Here is a 20,809-nt window from a genome sequence, read left to right as displayed (position 1 = left end):
ATGGATTGCAGAGATTTATATTGTCATGTTCACTGCTCTGACGCTCGGAGTTTTCCGTGTATCCCTGGCTAGGAATATATTCACAGGTTTATCTGGATCTCTAAATAAAGGGGATTGTAAAAGAATCCAACAATATGTTCGTCTGTATGTTGTGTAAGTACGTGTACTGTGGAGTTACATTTACAGTAGTAGACATTTCTTGGTCCCTTTGCTCCTTTAGAAGCCCCTAACTTTCTGTGTGGTTAGTGAGACAGGAGACAGCAGGTACTCAGGACTGTATTTATAGAAGCGCATTTGCTTCCTGCACGCAGTGTGTGTTGCTGACTTGTCAGCGTGTGGGGGAGGATTGTGCTGTTTGTGGCATTCAGCTCTGAGTGTCTCAGGGAGGTGACATTCAACACATTGTACTGGCTTTGCAGAGAATCAACCCACAAGATGCTGCATGGAGGCTTTCTCCTGAAATCTTTGGTGTTCAGTACAGAATAAATCGAAGTGCAGAAAAAAAAACGGTGACTTGCTGATGTGGAACATGACCATTCAGTAAATACAAACCACTGTTCCAGATACCTCTTGTTTTACTTTTTTTACATCAGCAGGTGAATTTGGGTTTCATTTCATTTACGGTAAGTACATGATTTCATTGATTTTTGCGTTATGTAATTTTATACGTGTTAAATATTTTTTGTATATTATTTAACATACAACTGCTGCACATACTGCATTTGAAGCACTTCAGCCTTTTATATACACAACTGTTGCACTTTAACCTTCAGTTGCTATGGCAGTGCTTAATGGCTCCATTGTGGAATTAATAACATCTGGTCAATGTTATTTCTTAGCTGGATAATCAGATGTCCTGCACCCAGTCATTTTACTATACCTTGAACTAAAACAATCAGGTGCCGACATTGTGAACAAGCACTTAACATCTGATCTGAATTGACCAGACCATAACAGAACTTAAATTGGTAATTAAGACAGTAATGGACTAATTGAAAACAAAGGCAATCAAGCTGAACATTTCCTTTAACCTAGTATAGTAAACAATATATTTTTACATGTGCTTCTTTTAAACCTGCTTATTTGAAATCTCATTAGCGAGGGAAAGTGTAGGCAAGGTAATATTTATGGAATTATGTTGTTAGCTACTTTAATCTCAAAAGCAATAGGGAAAACATAAATAGCATCGTAACAGTATGGAATCGCTTCCCTATACCCTTTACTATTGTCTGCACAGCTTATACCCTTTCCTTACACCAAGCACTGGGGCTCTCATGGTGTCTCAATACTGTGTTAACACTATGTTGACCCAATACTTGTAAGATTGTGCACATTTCCGCCCAGAGCTTGTAGCAATAGAAGAACACATTTCAAAATGTCTTTAACAACTAACCAGTTGAGGTTGCTATCTGAGGTACAAGCACTGCTAAAGACCCTCTGTAATTCTCAGGAACATCTGCTAGAAGGATCTCCACCAAGATGGATACAGGGGGCTTATCCTTCGAAGCGAGGCAGAGGACAGAGCCATCATCACTGGCAGAACTGAGCTCTGCACATCCCGAGAAAAACTCTCTGTACTACAGGCTGCAGCTGGTGGGCTTCTTACCTGTGCACACCCTGACCACCTTGCCCATGCTGCCTTGGATTGTAGCAGAGATACGGCGCCACAGCAGCCAGGGAGTCAGGTCTGCATTGATACCCCGCTGGGTTAAGCTGTACATCTCCCAGGCAGCGGTGTGCTGTGAAATGGACGCCGGACACAGTCAGCAGTGGGATCCCTTACACTACAATATCATCTTTGAACATCAGCCCCAGCGTGTCTACAAACTCATTCACAACAGCAATGACCCGAGCTACTTTGCCTGTCTCATTAGGGAGCCGGGGCCTGGCCTTCCAGGCAATAAGAGCACCTGTTATGTATTCCGGTCTGCTGATCAAGCCAAGGTAAGTAAAGCATGACACGCACTCTAAAGGTCATTGCCTTTTATCTCTTCCCTGACTCATCTACAAAGGTAAAAGAGCTCTGAATGTTCTAACTGTAGTAGTCTGCACAGACAGGCACCTTGCTGGGTTTAGCTACAGTTTACAGTATTGACAGCTACCTAGATAACCACCTCTTTAGAAAGTATTGTGCAATTATAATCAAAATCCAATTGATGGCCTGGATGCATTGGCAATCTGGTAAAGGGACATACAGTACTGGGTACTGTTAGTCAGGCGTCCAAAACTGACTAGTGTCTAGAGGAATGTTTGCTGATAATTCACGTTTGTTTTCGGGCTGTTTTCTTAAGTCCCTTACAGTAACCCCCTCACTCCCATTCAGATGCAAAACTATGGACAAATAATAGACCCCTAGAAAAACAAAGATTAATTTCAGTTTAGACTATTTTAAGATATTGTAAATTAACACCTCTGTTGCTCTATAATCGTCCATTAGTTTTGTGGAACTGGTGACACGCAACATCACAAGCTATCCACATCTATGATATATGATCCTGGCATCTGGCATCCTGTGTATATAAGGCTGTTCATACACATACACACAACCACTCAAACTAAAGCATTTCTATATAAATGATTTATCTGTCAGTTAGGAGCACATCTGTCATTTATCATTCAAACAGAAATCAAGTAAAACTGGTGTTAAATAGCACCTGTCATAGCCTTCACAATGAATGCAGTCCTATTCTAGGTTGAAAGTAAGATTGTCAACTATAATTATAGCATTTATAAAAATAATACACTTGTAATACACTTGTAAAAATAATATACGTTTTTTTACACACTAATAAAAACACAATTGCTTAAAACATGTTAAAATGTTTCCAGATCAGAAAGACAGAACTATCTGTAACTCGCATACATCAGAATGCCACAACCATGGACACTGTATAGCCACAGCAGACGTGTCAAGAAGCTAATGTGCCCCAAACTAACATGGATTATTGCAGCTGCATACCAGAAAAGCTTACAAGCTGACCTGTCTTAGCTGCTCAGCTATAAAAAGACGAGTTGATCAATGGCCTCATAAGTATTTGTTTTGATATTTAAACAGTTGTGATGCACAGTGATACTCTGCTTGGCATTTATTTTTGGACAAGAGAGGGCATGGTAACCACCGAGGTCAAGAGTAACTCAGCTGCACAAACACGCTTGTATTAGTCTACGGCAGAGAGTTCCTAGAAATTGTTAGTGTGTGTCAAAGGCCAGTGTATTATAATGTGACTGCAGCGAGTCACAAGTTAATTGATAAGGATTTTAAAATGTAAGATGTTATTGTCACAAGTAATGAAGCTATTGCCACAGGCCACTGTGAAGTATTCTAAATACTGCATAATTTTGGTAATTCAAGACAAATATGCAACATTCTTAACAAAATCAAGTGCTGATATATGTAGTTCTGTTTCTGGTTATATATTATAAAAGACCAGGAATAACCTAAACAGAATTTAGATTCATGGACAGTCTGATAATTGTCAAGTCGGCATTTGGAGGGTTGAAGATTGCAGATATATTGAAGAGCAGTAAACCAGAAGACAAGCTGCAGTGCACTATGTAGAGTAAGGGATGCAGCAGAGCATGCCGTGCAGATCTATCACATCTTTCTAAAGTGTTTGGGAAGTAGCGGGAGCTGAAGAGAAAGAGCACACTACTGCAAATAGATTTCCAGGGAGAGGCGAATAACGAATGATTAGCTGTAGCATGAAAGGACATAGAACAACAGATACGTTTCAATGTAGTGCACAGTACTGTATATATTTTAACATCAAGTTATGTTGTGGTCGGTAAGTTTACTTGTTTTGTTTATTGTTCACATACAGACTTTAAATGCTGATATGTGCATCACTTTGCCTAAAGGGTTCCTTGTTTTCATTTGAATTGACGTTGTTAAAGTATTAAAAATAATTACTAACAGTAAGTATAATCTTAAAACTCAATCTTAAATGTGCAATAATATGTATTAACTGAGTGCCTTCATTCACAATGAAGTCATATGAAGGACCAGTTCAGATTATTTCAACAACTTTCAGTTATTAATCAAGAAACAGAACAGAACACATATCCTGATTCTCCATTGTTTGTGGTTGGATGTTTGTTTCAGACCAGCTTTATAAAATAACCTTTATACAGGAAGTGCTGCTTGGTTGCCATGCCAATAGTTTCCTGTGGCTGGTGACATGCAGCTTATGTCAGTAGAGAACTTGTTGGTTATCAGTCAGCATTTCTGTGCATGACTTAATCAAGCATTGTAATATCAAGTACGTAAACAGTGGATTACAATTCTAAATGTCCCATATCCCATAGCAAAATTGGCCAATGTTCTTAACTGCACTACAAGCAATCACTGCAATACTATGCATTACTAATACAATTGATAAATATACCACAAGCCTTAATTAATGATACGTTCCAAACGTAGGCATTGCTGTCCAACTCATATGGTAGCAAACATGGTAAATGTATAAAGACATTTTTAAAATGTTTGAAGTTTCTATATTGGACTAGATCGCTTTGCTAAGGTTGCTGGGAATGTATGTTACAGTTCAAAGTGATTCAAAAGGCATCTACCCATGGGACAATAACTGCTTTCAGGTGTATAATGCTCATTACTTCATATGAATCCAATATGGATCCTGAGCAAGGCACTTAACTTCCTTGTGCTCCATCCATCTGACGAGACAAAACAAACAAGGTCCTATTGGAAGTGCCTCTGTTGTTGATGAAGCATAGTTCACCCGCTAGTCTCTGTAAGTCACTTTGGATAAAAGTGTCTGCTAAATGGCTAATAATAATAATAATAATAATAATAATAATAATAATAATAATAATAATAATAATAATAATAATAATTCAATAGATAACTGACAGGTTAAAAACAACCAATACCATTGGGAAATACTTGATATGTGTGAATGGATGAGGTGGAGAAAATCAAATTGTGTTTAATATTGTGCCATGGCACCGCAGTGGATACTTGCTGTATTCCCAAGGCAGCTGCAGCCCTTTCACCCACCAGTAATAATCTATAACTGCTGCATACTTGAGCTATAGCTGCACATCTACTACTTACTGCAGGAACTTGCATTGTGCTGGACTGTTGTGGCATGCTTGGTACAATGCCATTGATTACTGTATTTGGTTATGTGATGACATTCAGCTGTTGGTGGCTAGGTTGGGTGGTGTAAATATTATTTTCATATTAAAATAGGTCAGGATTTTTAATCGTTGCATTTGGGAGCTGGCAGGTTATTCCTCTTAATTGCAATGTGCAGGTGGTGCATTTCAGAACTGACTCCTTTGAAATAAAACAGTTGGTCGATAACATGCAGCGCAAGAAAAAATAAACCTGTCCAGGTAGATAGTTGAGTTTAACCTTCCATGATGTTAGATAGAAAAGGGGAAACTACGTCGACTCAAACTTTGCTGCAGATTTCAAATCTTGGGTTCTTGCAGGCTCTATTGAGAAATGGTCATGCATCCCTCTCTCTTCATCAAACCAATGCTATCTTAAATTAATCCTCTAGTTTTTTTGCTGATGCAAATGCATGTACTAATCCCTAATCTCATTAATAACTTCTGTGTATTTAACCATGCTTAAGCACTGAAGGACAGTTTAAGAAGTGGACAGATTCAGAGCGTTTACCACAGTGCTTTGCAAAAAAAACAACTACTAATAAATTACTTACAAGGTGGTTTTTGTTTGGAGATTTTTACATGAACACTTAGAAAAATGATATCCCCAGAGCATTTCTTTTGTAAAGAGAAGAAACGGTAGCCATAGTTAATCAATGATTAACGAAATACAGTTAGATACTAAAGTAATTCAAAACAGTGAATATCAAATATCTGACTTCACTTACATCATCAAAACAGACTTTAAAAATATGTTTACAAAAAAGGGATAAACCTTTGTGAATCGGGACAACTGTTTTTCTGTTTTCTTGATTTCATGGTTTTCAATATACAGTGCAAGATACATTCACACAATCATTTTGCAGTTTACAATGCTTTATCATGGTTAACCATCTATTTATCTTTACAATAATGTATGATTTTGCTTACCTGGACTTTAGCACATTTTACTATGCTTTTATGTGGCTTTATCATACCTTGCTATGCTTTTAGCGTGGTATACCACGATAATTTAAGAATTTACTACTTCATTGAACCATTATCAAATTAATACAGTCAATATTTTTAAGTTTTCAAGCTTAAATCAGTCCTCCCCCATAAGAAGCCAATAAGGTATTTGAATAATATAGGGCAGGATCTTTATTCTTACTGATATTTTTAAGCACTTACTGCTGATACTGAATTAATTAACTGTGTTAATTAATTCCAAATCCGAAGTGCCTCAGAAGTACTATATTATGGGCTTATTAACCCCATTGTGCCTCCTATATAATGCAACCCACATGTAAAGCCTTTCTGTAGGCACACTTCTAAAGGATGTATGAACTGTTTCAGCAAGATTTAATATGAAAGGAAATAACAGGAAGTGGTAGAAATGGGAATGGAAATCTCAGCTGTATTAGTCATCTGGACATCCTTTTTCATCTAACGTCATTTTGAACATACCACAGACATTTGAAACATGTTATCGACACAACTGCAAAATAAGACTAAAATATTATCTTTAAAAAAAAAACTGACGAAAAGCTGCAACGAACATAAACCGTTATTCAAATTTGAGGACGATGCTCTTTTTTTCTTGTTGAAAAGTTCTGCCTGGAGATCAGATATTGAAAAAACAGGTCCCTTCTGCTGAGTTGCAGTGTATGTGTCTTTATTAGTTAATGTGCCCAGCAGGCAATGGGTGTGTATTAATAGTGTATATTTAACACTGATATTAAAATAGTAACTAGCTTTTTAGTGTCATTTCAATTGCTTTTTTGAACTTTTTGTTTTAAGAACATTTTTATTTTACATGTATTACTTTACGTTACGTTTTTTGTAATTGCTCTTATTTGAATTCGTTCTTATCCACTTATTATACTTACTACGTGTGCTCTTAGTCGAATTTACTCTTAAATGTAATTATTTACTGTAGTCTTTATTTTGCTCTTATTTGTATTTGATCTTACTATCTACTGATTTTATTGTACTTTATAACTGCTCTTAACTGTAATATGGTATTTTGCAATGTGATACTGTGTATTGTGATATTTTGTAACAACTGTAAGTCGCCCTAGATAAGGGCATCTGCTAAGAAATAAATAACAATAATATATAATAATAAAAATCTTAGCAGCATTGTAAAACACTGGGTACCAGTGCCCTCTGGAAATCAAACATTGTATTATATTTGAGAATAATATTTATATGACAACCATAACAAGGCCGTAGCCAGCTATGAGGCACAGGCCTCAGTTTAAAGTCATACTAATAATGAATTATTTAAGCCTTTTGCATGTTGCTTTGCCACAAAATAAAATGCATTTGATCCCTCATTGTGTGCATATAGCACTCAGAAATAAAACCCGAAAACCCGAAACCTTAAATATATGTTCTTGAGAAGCATTTCCCTTTTGCATTTGAAATAAGTGGGATACTTGAAGGTTTATTTCAGACAGTGTGTGATTGATAGTGGTAGTTGAGTTGAGGGTTGTGTCGAGTTCATAGGACTGCGGTTTGCAAAGAGCCTCACAGCTGGCCAATCACATTAATAGAAGCCAAATGCATATTCATGAGTATTAGTCAGAACACAGCCAAACAGCCTATCAAAGTTTGAGCTGTAACCCTCATTGGTTATGATGTTACAACTCATGCAGCTAAACTCTCTCTCCGTCTTGTCAACCCGCGTAAGCTCATTGTATTGTTGAATGTGATTTTGGAATTAATATCACACAAAACCTTATGCATGCAGGCACTTATCTTCTTGGTATTTGGATAATGACATCACTGTTAAAATTCACGTTTGATAGATTAGGATTTAAAGCTAAGTATAGTGTCTACAACAAATATTCTGGCATTGCTACATTTCATATTTTCTTTTATATTGAATATGAATGCTGTAAAGAAAAAGCGACTTATTTGCTCCATACAAAACCACACAGGTCCTGCAAATTTAAAACCTCAGGTGCTCAACATTCTATAATAGTATGTCCTCATATCTTTTTTTCCAATGCTGACTACGGCCCTGAGTTACTTTTCCCAAATGTCTCAAAGGAGTATGTTTGCAACCGCTAATGATACACCTTGAAGATAGCTCATAAAAATATATCATACAAGGTGCTCCGAATGGCAGTGCATAGCACTTTCCGTTACGTTAGCTTCAGCTTTTTATTCAACTCAAATGCAACACAATGGCCTCTCGGTCACACGTAGCTGCCCTTGTGTTACCATTGCCCCCAGGCGTTTCAGCATTCAGGCTGTATAGTGTCTGAGTGAAGCACTCAGAATACTGGATAAAGATGAGTCTGGGTGGAGGAATCCACATCTGAAATGTACTTGTTTTAATACATTAGATATTTCAAATGTAATGCAACCATTTAGTGGCTGCTGCTTGGTACCGCATTGAATGTTAATCCTATTTCACCTGCATTGTGTTTTAATGCCTTTTAACTGTGGTGATGAAAGTGTGTGCATTGGTAAACAACCCATTCTCTACCACTACCTGATTTCATTATGCAGTGGACAGGAATCATTACGATGATACATTAAAACATAAAGTTAATCGCCACGACACCCCATAGTGCTACCCAATACCATTGTCTACAAAATAGTGCATTGTGGAGTAGATGTAAGTATAGGCGCAGTGCAAATAATTCAAATTGCATTGCGACCAGGCAATTATTTTGCACTGCACCCTAGGGCAGCAGTGTGGAGTAGTAGTTAGGGCTCTGGACCCTTGACTGGAGGGTTGTGGGTGCAATCCCTGGTTGGGGACACTGCCGCTGTACCCTTGAGCAAGGTACTTTACCTAGATTGATCCAGTAAAAACCCAGCTGTATAAATGGGTAATTGTATGTAAAAAATAATGTAACTGTATGTAAAATAATGTTATATCTTGTAACAATTGTAAGTCGCCCTGGATAAGGGCGTCTGCTAAGAAATAAATAATAATAATAATGATAATGAGGCTCTCAATGAGCGCAGCGGTCTATTTAGCGGCCCAGAGGTGACAGAGTTAGGAGTACAGAGAGCAGTAGGTGCTGTATGAGATTTGTGGAGCACGACAATACGAACCAAAAATATCTCAGAGGAAGGGCAGCAAAGGGAAAATAAAATAAAAAAAGTTTTCCGAGAAGCTGAGAGTCCTTACTGCTGAGGTCACTCAGCGTGAAACAGAGTTGTTTGGAAAAGCCTCAGCCAACATCAGTTATGCTAGTATCCTTAGGAAATGACATGTATTGGCCTGCCCTTTTCAGCAAGACATCCACAAATTTGCCTAGCACTAGAAAGAGTGAATTGGGCTATCCCTCCAGACACTCCAGCTGTGGTCTGAGAGGAACCAGAGGCTAAGTAGTGCAGAGAACACAGCACTTTCACATGTGCAGGGATAGCGGTCCCTAGATTGAAGCTGGGGTCTAGCTCATCCCAAAAATCAAAAACAGAAGTTCTCTAAATTCAATTATGTTTTAGGAATACATTCATGAAATAGTGGATATGTGGATCTATTTGTAATTAGATTTCATCTGTGCTAATGTGGTAATCCTATCAAAATATACATTGTTCCACATCTGCTTGGTTAATTTTTTTAATTGTTATTTTTCTAAAATGTTAGCTACATTTTAACCAAATTTGGCTCAAAGATAACAATCTCTATGCACCCATAGCCATGGTCTCTCAAAAATCTCCAGGCAAAGAGATGGGTTGTATTTCTTTACTGTGCCTTTTGATTCAGTAACACATTGCATACTTGTCTATTAAAGTCCTACTGTGCTGTGCCGTGTAGAGTTGGAAAACAATTACAAGACAATCTGCTGGCAGTCAACATGTTTGGTAACATGCACTGTACGTTACACATTACAATCATATGCAGAAAAGGGAAAAACCCATATTAAAGTTTTGGTTGTATAAATCATACACAAACAAAGCACATTTCATTAATACATATCTAAATGCTGAAGTAAATGACAACCTGCTGTCCCTTCTACTAGGAACGAAACCTTTGAACTCACTGAACTCATTCATGAGAACTTGTGACAACCCCCCTGGAAAAAAACAAAACATGACAGTATACTTTAGAATTTAGTAAATGTAAAGAAATAACACAACACATTTTTAGAACTTCCTAAAAACTATTAAAGCTGTCTTACAGGTTATTAACAGCATGTTTCAATTTGTGCCATTACATTGAAACAGCCTGGCGGTAAATGGTTCATAATTGCCCATAACATGTTAGAGGGACACTGATTTCACTATGTGATTAAACGCAATCTTCCCAGGAACAAAATATTCTCTAGAGGAAAACACGCTCTGCAGAGTATGTCCCACGGTTTTATTTTTAAAGTGAAGATTAGCAAGGGTCAAAAGGGTTTCTGTTGCTATTGCTTTAACCAACGAGTTTCGAGGCCCGAGGAGAAACCTTTCTGATGCACAAAAAACCTTGCAAATGTCTAGATCTCTGCAAAGTGTGAGGCAGTGTCATGAAGGCAAGACTGCAGAAACTGTTTTCTGAAACTAGATAGAAAACATACTGGTAACATAAGTGTGTGTGTGTGTGTGTGTTTTAAATACACTATATTGTGGAGTTAATTATGTTATTAATTGCAACGTAATTGCGTTTGAAATCCGATATCGTTGATTTTCAGACCTGAACCAATTGGTACTTTTTGTTCTTCAGCGCGAGATTGATATTTTTCATACTATCATATTTACGTTACATGTTTCCGATTTTAAAATGAATATGGAAAAAAGTTACCATAAACATTTGACTTTATTCGGATATTTATCTCACAAAGGCTTATTGAAGTAATCTACAGTTACAAAGTAAAAGTCGCATTGTAGCCAATATAAACTTTCTACACATGAAAATGTCAGTGAAAATAAACAGCACTATGTAACAATTACAGCACAGATGTGCATATTTCTAAAACTATGTGCGTCAGTAGCGCAGTATACTAAAGGGGGCGTTTATTTTCTCAAAGATCTAAAAATAGGTATAGGCATGTTTTATTTGTTTCAGTGCTAGAAGTTAAAGCAGTCTGTGTTTTTATATAACTTTCAGCTTTTAAAATGAAATAAAATTCAGTGTATCAAGTGACATAAGTGTTAGACTTGGCACATGCTTTTAATGTTGTTTTTTTAAATTCTGTTGTTCAGTTACTGGAACCTTTTGATGCAAAGCTGATTTAGTTCAGCAGTAAACGCACACAGTCGCGTCATTGTCCTTGTTGCTGTTAGTATAGACCTGTTTAATCCCTTTAATATGATGGATATATATTGTAATGTGCATGGGGGCTCATACACCACAATACAAGCTGAGAGTGCCTTGTTAGGCCTGCTCTGAGGGGCAATCACCACTCTGCATGTCGATTGATGGGTCCCCATAGGGCTCTATGGGAAGTGATGAGTGGAGACACAGGAATGCTGCTGGTGGTTGGTCAGAGAGACTCGGGGGGGGGGGGGGGGGATTTAGCGGGTGTGGTAGGACTGGGGGGTGGCCATGTTTGGAGTGGCAAGTAGAGTGGCGTGTAGGGACAGACTGTAAAGGGGCCCCGTGTGTTTTTGGAGATAATAAAAGATTAGTTATGCCATGGTTGTGGCCAACAGCAAAGGTGCAATTGTTGTTAAAGGACATAGCTGTTTATTAATGTTTGGTACATTCCGTGCTTTTGTCAGTGCCAATAAACTTGTTCAACCCTGTTTAGCCTCCTTGTCACTGTGATTTCTGAGTACGTTACAACATATACATATATATATATATATATATATATATATATATATATATATATATATATACAGTGGATCTCAAAAGTATTCCCCCCTCTTGGACTTTTCCACAATTTATTGTGTTACAACATGGAATCAAAATGGAATTAATTAGTTTTTGCCACTGATCGACACAAAAAAAGTCCATAATGTCAAAGTGAAAAATAAAATCTACAAATTGTTCTAAATTACATATATTTTGTATTACCATACAATTTGTATTATTATTTATTTCTTACAGACGCCCTTATCCAGGGCAACTTACAATTGTTACAAGATATCACATTATTTTTACATACAATTACCCATTTATACAGTTGGGTTTTTACTGGAGCAATCTAGGTAAAGTACCTTGCTCAAGGGTACAGCAGCAGTGTCCCCCACTGGGGATTGAACCCATGACTCTCCGGTCAAGAGTCCAGAGCCCTAACCACTACTCCACACTGCTGCCCACATTTGTACCCTTATGAAAATAACCGGCTATACGTTGCCTATAGAAGACCTATAGGCTATTGTATTGAACCTATAGGTTTTCATAGAGAATTGGGACAGTTGGCCTATAGGCTATAGAAACCTATAGGTTATTTTCGTAAGGGTAACTGGGCTAAATTACGTAATTTATTACACTGACGTATAATTAGCTATATATTGTATGAATTTTGAAACTTGTAAACCGTGTAACTTATGTACTACGATGTCTTGGGTGTCAAATTAATAAATAAATGTATGGAAATTTATTCAGACGTTATTATTAATTAATCTTCATTAAAAACACTTCAACTGAAAACAATGCGGCGCTAGTGGTAAAGTGTGACAAACAAGTGACAATACAAAATAATTATGTTATAAAAATAAAATAAACCATACACTTAAATTATAGTGAACCCCATTTCATGTAGCTACTAACGTTGATTTTGATTTTGATTTTTTAAAAGACTTTGAATAAACGTCGCCATCAATACAATGCGTGTACCTACCCTGACTAATGGAGCTTTTGGAGTTCATAATTCTCTAATTCATACCGCATCTTCTTAAATGCAAAAAACAACAACAATGTAACTGTTTTAATCACTAGATGGCGCACTCGAGAATCACGGAGATTGCGTTTTTCACATACAATGACTTAATAAAGTCCTTAATGAGTGTATGTTCATAACATAATGACCAATTGGATGTGTTCACTGGCCTGATTCAGATAGTTCACGTTTTCAAAAAAGAAAAAGTTTTATACATCAGTTCCATTCATATATGACCCATGTGAGATATTTAATGAACACGTGTTATATAACACACACACACACACACACACACACACACACATATATATTCACCTAATATGTAAACTTCTGATCATGTTTTTAGAAAAAAGTGGTGTGTTTGGCAGGGCAATTAGGTGTGGAATCCAGAGGAGTCATGTTTACAGGTATGTTTATTTCTTAGTGAAAACAGAGGTTTACTTTACAAGGCTCATTGGTTTAAAAGTCTGTCTTAATAAGAGTAAGCTTGCTAAGAACTCTTCCCCCAATTATATATATAAATTATAAATAAATTTGTGAATGTTCCTTAGATCCAATTACCCAACATGGTACATTGTCAATAGATGTTCATTACAAACTACAAACTATTAAATATAATGTTAATGTACTCCACTGCAACCATTACAACTCATAGGCCCCAAATGCACCCATTTGGTTATTTAATATACAAAATTGTGTATTGCTTATTTTTTACACAGACACAGAAATACAAGCCAAATTGAAGAGCATGCAGACTATATACAGAAGGGAACACAGGAAAGCAAAGGACAGGATGAAATCTGGAAGTGGAAATGATGGCTATACACCTAAGTGTTGCTACTATAAAAGCAAATGTGTATGTACCCAGAGTTAGCCAAGAGCTAGGTCTTAGTAATGAACAAGAGGATGTCTATGAAGACCCTTAGTAATGAACAAGGGAATGTCTATGGGGCCTCTTCTCAGACAGCATCATCTCTGGCACCCACTCCCAAAAAAACAAAGAAAAAGACCTGAAGACCTCATTGGTGCAGCTCTTGCTGCTTTAGAAACAGTGAATACCTCAGTGGTGGCACTGGCAAGGTCCCAGTGTGAGGCCTTTGGCAACTTTGTTGCAAGCTCTCTGGCTGAAATGCCAAGAGTCTGTACGAAAGAGAAAAATAAGGCAAATAACTGAAATCTGTACAGATTTATTTTGTGAAGAGTAATTTAAATTATGCTAAATTGTACATTGTTCATATTTACTTGTTCTTTACAGTTTTAAATTAAATAGATATCACCCCCTCTTAAAATGTATTTTATATAATGTTTTAAAATTTGAAAAGAAAAATGACTATAAATGTATAATACACTACATATTGATTTGTGTTTCTACTCAGTTCAGATGGCATTTAGCTGCCAACTAACAGATCCAGTAGGAGAATTGAAGAACTTCTTATCTTCTTCCTGGACCTCCTTGGCAGGATCAGCAGCATGGTTGCAGTGAGTTCTGCTAAGAGAGTGCATTGATTCAAGGACTGGGTCATTCCTCCAGCAACCAGGGATGATTTGGCCAGTCTTAAGGTCATCACAGTCAATGCTAAATCGTGGAGTGTATAGGCTTCTTGCAGCTGGGGTACTTCTTAGGAAATTATGTAAAGCACATGCTGCTAAGGTAATGTGTTCAACTTTTTCAGGAGCGAGGGCAATGGCTTTCCTGAACACACACCATCGTGCTACTAATATCCAAATGCATTCTCGACACATCGACGAGCTCTTGAAAGTCTGTCATTTAATATCCGTGACTCTTGGCCTAGTTGCCCACTGGGAAATGGCTTCATTAGGTATGGTTTCAACCCAAAAGCTTCATCTGCCACTATAACGTACGGTGCCTTGGCCTCTCCCAGGTAGAAGTTGTGCGGATGGGATGTGCAGCACACAGTTCTCTAAAGCAGAACACAGTCCACATTTCCCCCACACACCTCCATCGCTCATGCATTTGTGCCCCCATCCACATATATAAAGTTAAGGTCAGCATCCACAAGAGCCATTAACACCACTGAATGACTACTCTTATAATTATAAAAAAAATGACCCTGAATTTGGAGGCGGTTCTATCACAATGTGCTTGCCGTCAAGCGCACCAATGCATTGCGGACACTGCCACAGTTCAGTAAACCTTGTGCTGATGGTTTTCCAGTCCTCTTCAGCTTCAGGAACTTTCAGGAATCCTCTGTGACAAAGAACATGATAAATTGCTTTGCAAGTTTCAGTCACTATGTTTGAAATGGTCTTACGGCTAACCCTAAAAGAAAATTCCAAAGACCGGAAAGTCTCACCAGTCGCCAGAAACCGCGATGTGATTGTGAGACAGCTTTGCGCGTCGTTCACCCGGTGAGACGGCTTTGCGCATCGTTCACCCAGTGAGACGACTTTGCGCATCGTTCACCCGGTGAGACGGCTTCACGCATCGTTCACCCGGTGAGACGGCTTCACGCATTGTTCACCCGGTGAGACGGCTTTGCGCATCGTTCACCCAGTGAGACGACTTTGCGCATCGTTCACCCGGTGAGATGGCTTCAAGCATCGTTCACCTGGTGAGACGGCTTCGTGCATCGTTCCCCCGGTGAGATGGCTTCGCGCATCGTTCACCTGGTGAGACGGCTTTGCGCATCGTTCATCCGGTGAGACGGCTTCACGCATCGTTCACCCGGTGAGACGGCTTCACGCATCGTTCCCCCGGTGAGATGGCTTCGCGCATCGTTCACCTGGTGAGACGGCTTTGCGCATCGTTCATCCGGTGAGACGGCTTCACGCATCGTTCCCCCGGTGAGACGGCTTTGCGCATCGTTCACCCAGTGAGACGACTTTGCGCATCGTTCACCCGGTGAGATGGCTTCGCGCATCGTTCACCTGGTGAGACGGCTTCACGCATCGTTCACCTGGTGAGACGGCTTCACGCATCGTTCCCCCGGTGAGACGGCTTCAAGCATCGTTCACCTGGTGAGACGGCTTCGTGCATCGTTCCCCCGGTGAGATGGCTTCGCGCATCGTTCACCTGGTGAGACGGCTTTGCGCATCGTTCATCCGGTGAGACGGCTTCACGCATCGTTCCCCCGGTGAGATGGCTTCGCGCATCGTTCACCTGGTGAGATGGCTTCACGCATCGTTCCCCCGGTGAGATGGCTTCACGCATCGTTCCCCCGGTGAGATGGCTTCGCGCATCGTTCACCCGGTGAGATGGCTTCGCGCATCGTTCACCTGGTGAGACGGCTTCACGCATCGTTCACCTGGTGAGATGGCTTCGCGCATCGTTCCCCCGGTGAGACGGCTTCAAGCATCGTTCACCTGGTGAGACGGCTTCAAGCATCGTTCACCCGGTGAGATGGCTTCGCGCATCGTTCCCCCGGTGAGACGGCTTCAAGCATCGTTCCCCCGGTGAGACGGCTTCACGCATCGTTCCCCCGGTGAGATGGCTTCGCGCATCGTTCCCCCGGTGAGACGGCTTCAAGCATCGTTCCCCCGGTGAGACGGCTTCACGCATCGTTCCCCCGGTGAGATGGCTTCACGCATCGTTCACCCGGTGAGACGGCATCAAGCATCGTTCACCTGGTGAGACGGCTTCAAGCATCGTTCACCTGGTGAGACGGCTTCACGCATCGTTCACCCGGTGAGATGGCTTCGCGCATCGTTCCCCCGGTGAGACGGCTTCAAGCATCGTTCCCCCGGTGAGACGGCTTCGCGTATCATTCCCCCGGTGAGATGGCTTCACGCATCGTTCACCCGGTGAGATGGCTTCACGCATCGTTCACCCGGTGAGACGGCTTCGCGCATCGTTCACCTGGTGAGACGGCTTCAAGCATCGTTCACCTGGTGAGACGGCTTCAAGCATCGTTCACCTGGTGAGACGGCTTCACGCATCGTTCACCTGGTGAGACGGCTTCAAGCATCGTTCACCCGGTGAGACGGCTTCGCGCATCGTTCACCTGGTGAGACGGCTTCAAGCATCGTTCCCCCGGTGAGATGGCTTCACGCATCGTTCACCCGGTGAGACGGCTTCGCGCATCGTTCCCCCGGTGAGATGGCTTCAAGCATCGTTCACCTGGTGAGACGGCTTCACGCATCGTTCACCTGGTGAGACGGCTTCAAGCATCGTTCCCCCGGTGAGATGGCTTCACGCATCGTTCACCCGGTGAGACGGCTTCGCGCATCGTTCCCCCGGTGAGATGGCTTCACGCATCGTTCACCTGGTGAGACGGCTTCACGCATCGTTCACCCGGTGAGATGGCTTCGCGCATCGTTCCCCCGGTGAGACGGCTTCAAGCATCGTTCCCCCGGTGAGACGGCTTCGCGTATCATTCCCCCGGTGAGATGGCTTCAAGCATCGTTCACCTGGTGAGACGGCTTCACGCATCGTTCACCTGGTGAGACGGCTTCACGCATCGTTCACCTGGTGAGATGGCTTCAAGCATCGTTCACCTGGTGAGACGGCTTCACGCATCGTTCACCCGGTGAGACGGCTTCACGCATCGTTCCCCCGGTGAGACGGCTTCGCGTATCATTCCCCCGGTGAGATGGCTTCAAGCATCGTTCACCTGGTGAGACGGCTTCAAGCATCGTTCCCCCGGTGAGACGGCTTCAAGCATCGTTCACCTGGTGAGATGGCTTCAAGCATCGTTCACCTGGTGAGACGGCTTCACGCATCGTTCACCTGGTGAGACGGCTTCGCGCATCGTTCACCCGGTGAGATGGCTTCGCGCATCGTTCACCCGGTGAGACGGCTTCACGCATCGTTCCCCCGGTGAGACGGCTTCGCGTATCATTCCCCCGGTGAGATGGCTTCAAGCATCGTTCACCTGGTGAGACGGCTTCAAGCATCGTTCACCTGGTGAGACGGCTTCAAGCATCGTTCCCCCGGTGAGACGGCTTCAAGCATCGTTCACCTGGTGAGACGGCTTCAAGCATCGCTCACCTGGTGAGACGGCTTCACGCATCGTTCCCCCGGTGAGACGGCTTCGCGTATCATTCCCCCGGTGAGATGGCTTCAAGCATCGTTCACCTGGTGAGACGGCTTCAAGCATCGTTCCCCCGGTGAGACGGCTTCAAGCATCGTTCACCTGGTGAGACGGCTTCAAGCATCGTTCACCTGGTGAGACGGCTTCACGCATCGTTCCCCCGGTGAGACGGCTTCGCGTATCATTCCCCCGGTGAGATGGCTTCAAGCATCGTTCACCTGGTGAGATGGCTTCAAGCATCGTTCACCTGGTGAGACGGCTTCAAGCATCGTTCACCTGGTGAGACGGCTTCGCGCATCGTTCACCCGGTGAGACGGCTTCGCGTATCATTCCCCCGGTGAGATGGCTTCAAGCATCGTTCACCTGGTGAGACGGCTTCGCGTATCATTCCCCCGGTGAGATGGCTTCAAGCATCGTTCACCTGGTGAGACGGCTTCAAGCATCGTTCCCCCGGTGAGACGGCTTCAAGCATCGTTCCCCCGGTGAGACGGCTTCGCGTATCATTCCCCCGGTGAGATGGCTTCAAGCATCGTTCACCTGGTGAGATGGCTTCAAGCATCGTTCACCTGGTGAGACGGCTTCAAGCATCGTTCCCCCGGTGAGACGGCTTCGCGTATCATTCCCCCGGTGAGATGGCTTCAAGCATCGTTCACCTGGTGAGATGGCTTCACGCATCGTTCACCTGGTGAGACGGCTTCACGCATCGTTCACCCGGTGAGACGGCTTCACGCATCGTTCACCTGGTGAGACGGCTTCAAGCATCGTTCACCTGGTGAGACGGCTTCACGCATCGTTCACCCGGTGAGACGGCTTCGCGCATCGTTCACCCGGTGAGACGGCTTCAAGCATCGTTCACCTGGTGAGACGGCTTCAAGCATCGTTCACCTGGTGAGACGGCTTCAAGCATCGTTCACCTGGTGAGACGGCTTCAAGCATCGTTCACCTGGTGAGACGGCTTCACGCATCGTTCACCCGGTGAGACGGCTTCACGCATCGTTCACCTGGTGAGACGGCTTCGCGCATCGTTCACCCGGTGAGACGGCTTCGCGTATCATTCCCCCGGTGAGATGGCTTCAAGCATCGTTCACCTGGTGAGACGGCTTCACGCATCGTTCACCCGGTGAGACGGCTTCAAGCATCGTTCACCTGGTGAGACGGCTTCACGCATCGTTCCCCCGGTGAGACGGCTTCGCGTATCATTCCCCCGGTGAGATGGCTTCAAGCATCGTTCACCTGGTGAGACGGCTTCAAGCATCGTTCCCCCGGTGAGACGGCTTCAAGCATCGTTCACCTGGTGAGACGGCTTCAAGCATCGTTCACCTGGTGAGACGGCTTCACGCATCGTTCACCTGGTGAGACGGCTTCAAGCATCGTTCACCTGGTGAGACGGCTTCAAGCATCGTTCACCTGGTGAGACGGCTTCAAGCATCGTTCACCTGGTGAGACGGCTTCAAGCATCGTTCACCTGGTGAGATGGCTTCGCGCATCGTTCACCTGGTGAGACGGCTTCAAGCATCGTTCACCTGGTGAGACGGCTTCAAGCATCGTTCACCTGGTGAGACGGCTTCAAGCATCGTTCACCTGGTGAGACGGCTTCAAGCATCGTTCACCTGGTGAGACGGCTTCAAGCATCGTTCACCTGGTGAGATGGCTTCGCGCATCGTTCACCTGGTGAGACGGCTTCACGCATCGTTCACCTGGTGAGACGGCTTCACGCATCGTTCACCTGGTGAGACGGCTTCACGCATCGTTCACCTGGTGAGACGGCTTCACGCATCGTTCACCTGGTGAGACGGCTTCAAGCATCGTTCACCTGGTGAGACGGCTTCAAGCATCGTTCACCTGGTGAGACGGCTTCAAGCATCGTTCACCTGGTGAGACGGCTTCAAGCATCGTTCACCTGGTGAGACGGCTTCAAGCATCGTTCACCTGGTGAGATGGCTTCGCGCATCGTTCACCTGGTGAGACGGCTTCACGCATCGTTCACCTGGTGAGACGGCTTCACGCATCGTTCACCTGGTGAGACGGCTTCACGCATCGTTCACCCGGTGAGACGGCTTCGCTTTTCTGTGCAATAGCCACTGTCTTGGCCATTTTCTCCTTTTATTTTTTTATGTTGGAGCAGTGCTGCAGCAATAAGGAAAACGAAAGAAATTACTACTGCACTTGGTTTCTTTTAACTGACTTTTTTTATTATCGAATCAAATTACATGTCTTGCCTTTTAAAAACCGTCTTGTGATTGGTTGGAATGTCACCACAAGTCTCCACAGGTGTGCCACGCTGTGGCTTGAACCACGCTGTGGTTTCTTTGCACAATTGTCTGCATCTTTCTGTTGGTAGTGTGGTAAGTGAGAACCAGAGGGATTCTATCATCTGTGTGTTGTATATTGTTATTATATAAAGTATTTTTTTCTATTTCTGTTTGAAATGCAGAATTTAGCTTTAGTGGAAAGCCGGAAAGCCTTACTTTTGGCAAAGAAATTTTGATCGTTGCTGCAAATATGTCAGAGTCTTAACAGTTGTGAATAGTCTTAACAGTCTGTGTGATCAATCAGTGGTATGGAACAAATGTTGCTCGGAAACAAAAGGAATGAGAGTTTATCTTCAAACTGGGAACTTTGGAACCTCTGGGAATGAACATTCTATTCTAATAATCATGACATCATCCACAGAATTTTTGTATAATTACAAATCTTGAATAATAACAAGTTTACTGCACTGTGTTTACTTTTCTTTTTAAACAGTTGAAGAAGGGCTTTTGCCCGAAACGTCCTGAATACGTCCATTTGTGTACATTTTTTAAAAAACTTTTCTTTCATATGCCTTCAATTTTGTAAACTGCCGTTTTATCTATCTATCTATCTATCTATCTATCTATCTATCTATCTATCTATCTATCTATCTATATATATATATATATATAT

At 42.2% G+C, this 20,809-nt stretch overlaps 1 protein-coding gene across 6 annotated transcripts in view; it reads left to right on the top strand.

The window, feature by feature from the left end:
• The first annotated feature begins 366 nt into the window (after positions 1-366).
• The window catches only part of LOC117409086 (TBC1 domain family member 1-like), a 102,088-nt gene continuing 81,645 nt past the window's right edge, over positions 367-20,809 (top strand). For 3 of the 6 annotated variants that reach the window (XM_059006473.1, XM_059006472.1, XM_059006471.1), the window contains exons 1-2: positions 367-623; positions 1,451-1,944. In XM_059006473.1, the coding sequence (XP_058862456.1) occupies positions 1,480-1,944 (465 nt within the window). In that variant the 5' untranslated portion in view covers positions 367-623; positions 1,451-1,479. The remainder of the gene's footprint in view (positions 624-1,450; positions 1,945-20,809) is intronic. The other 3 variants (XM_059006476.1, XM_059006475.1, XM_059006474.1) reach the window with 2 other exon arrangements.

The sequence above is a fragment of the Acipenser ruthenus genome, chromosome 2, assembly GCF_902713425.1.
Source record: "Acipenser ruthenus chromosome 2, fAciRut3.2 maternal haplotype, whole genome shotgun sequence".
Taxonomy (NCBI): Eukaryota; Metazoa; Chordata; class Actinopteri; order Acipenseriformes; family Acipenseridae; genus Acipenser; species Acipenser ruthenus.
This window is presented reverse-complemented; position numbering and strand designations above follow the sequence as displayed.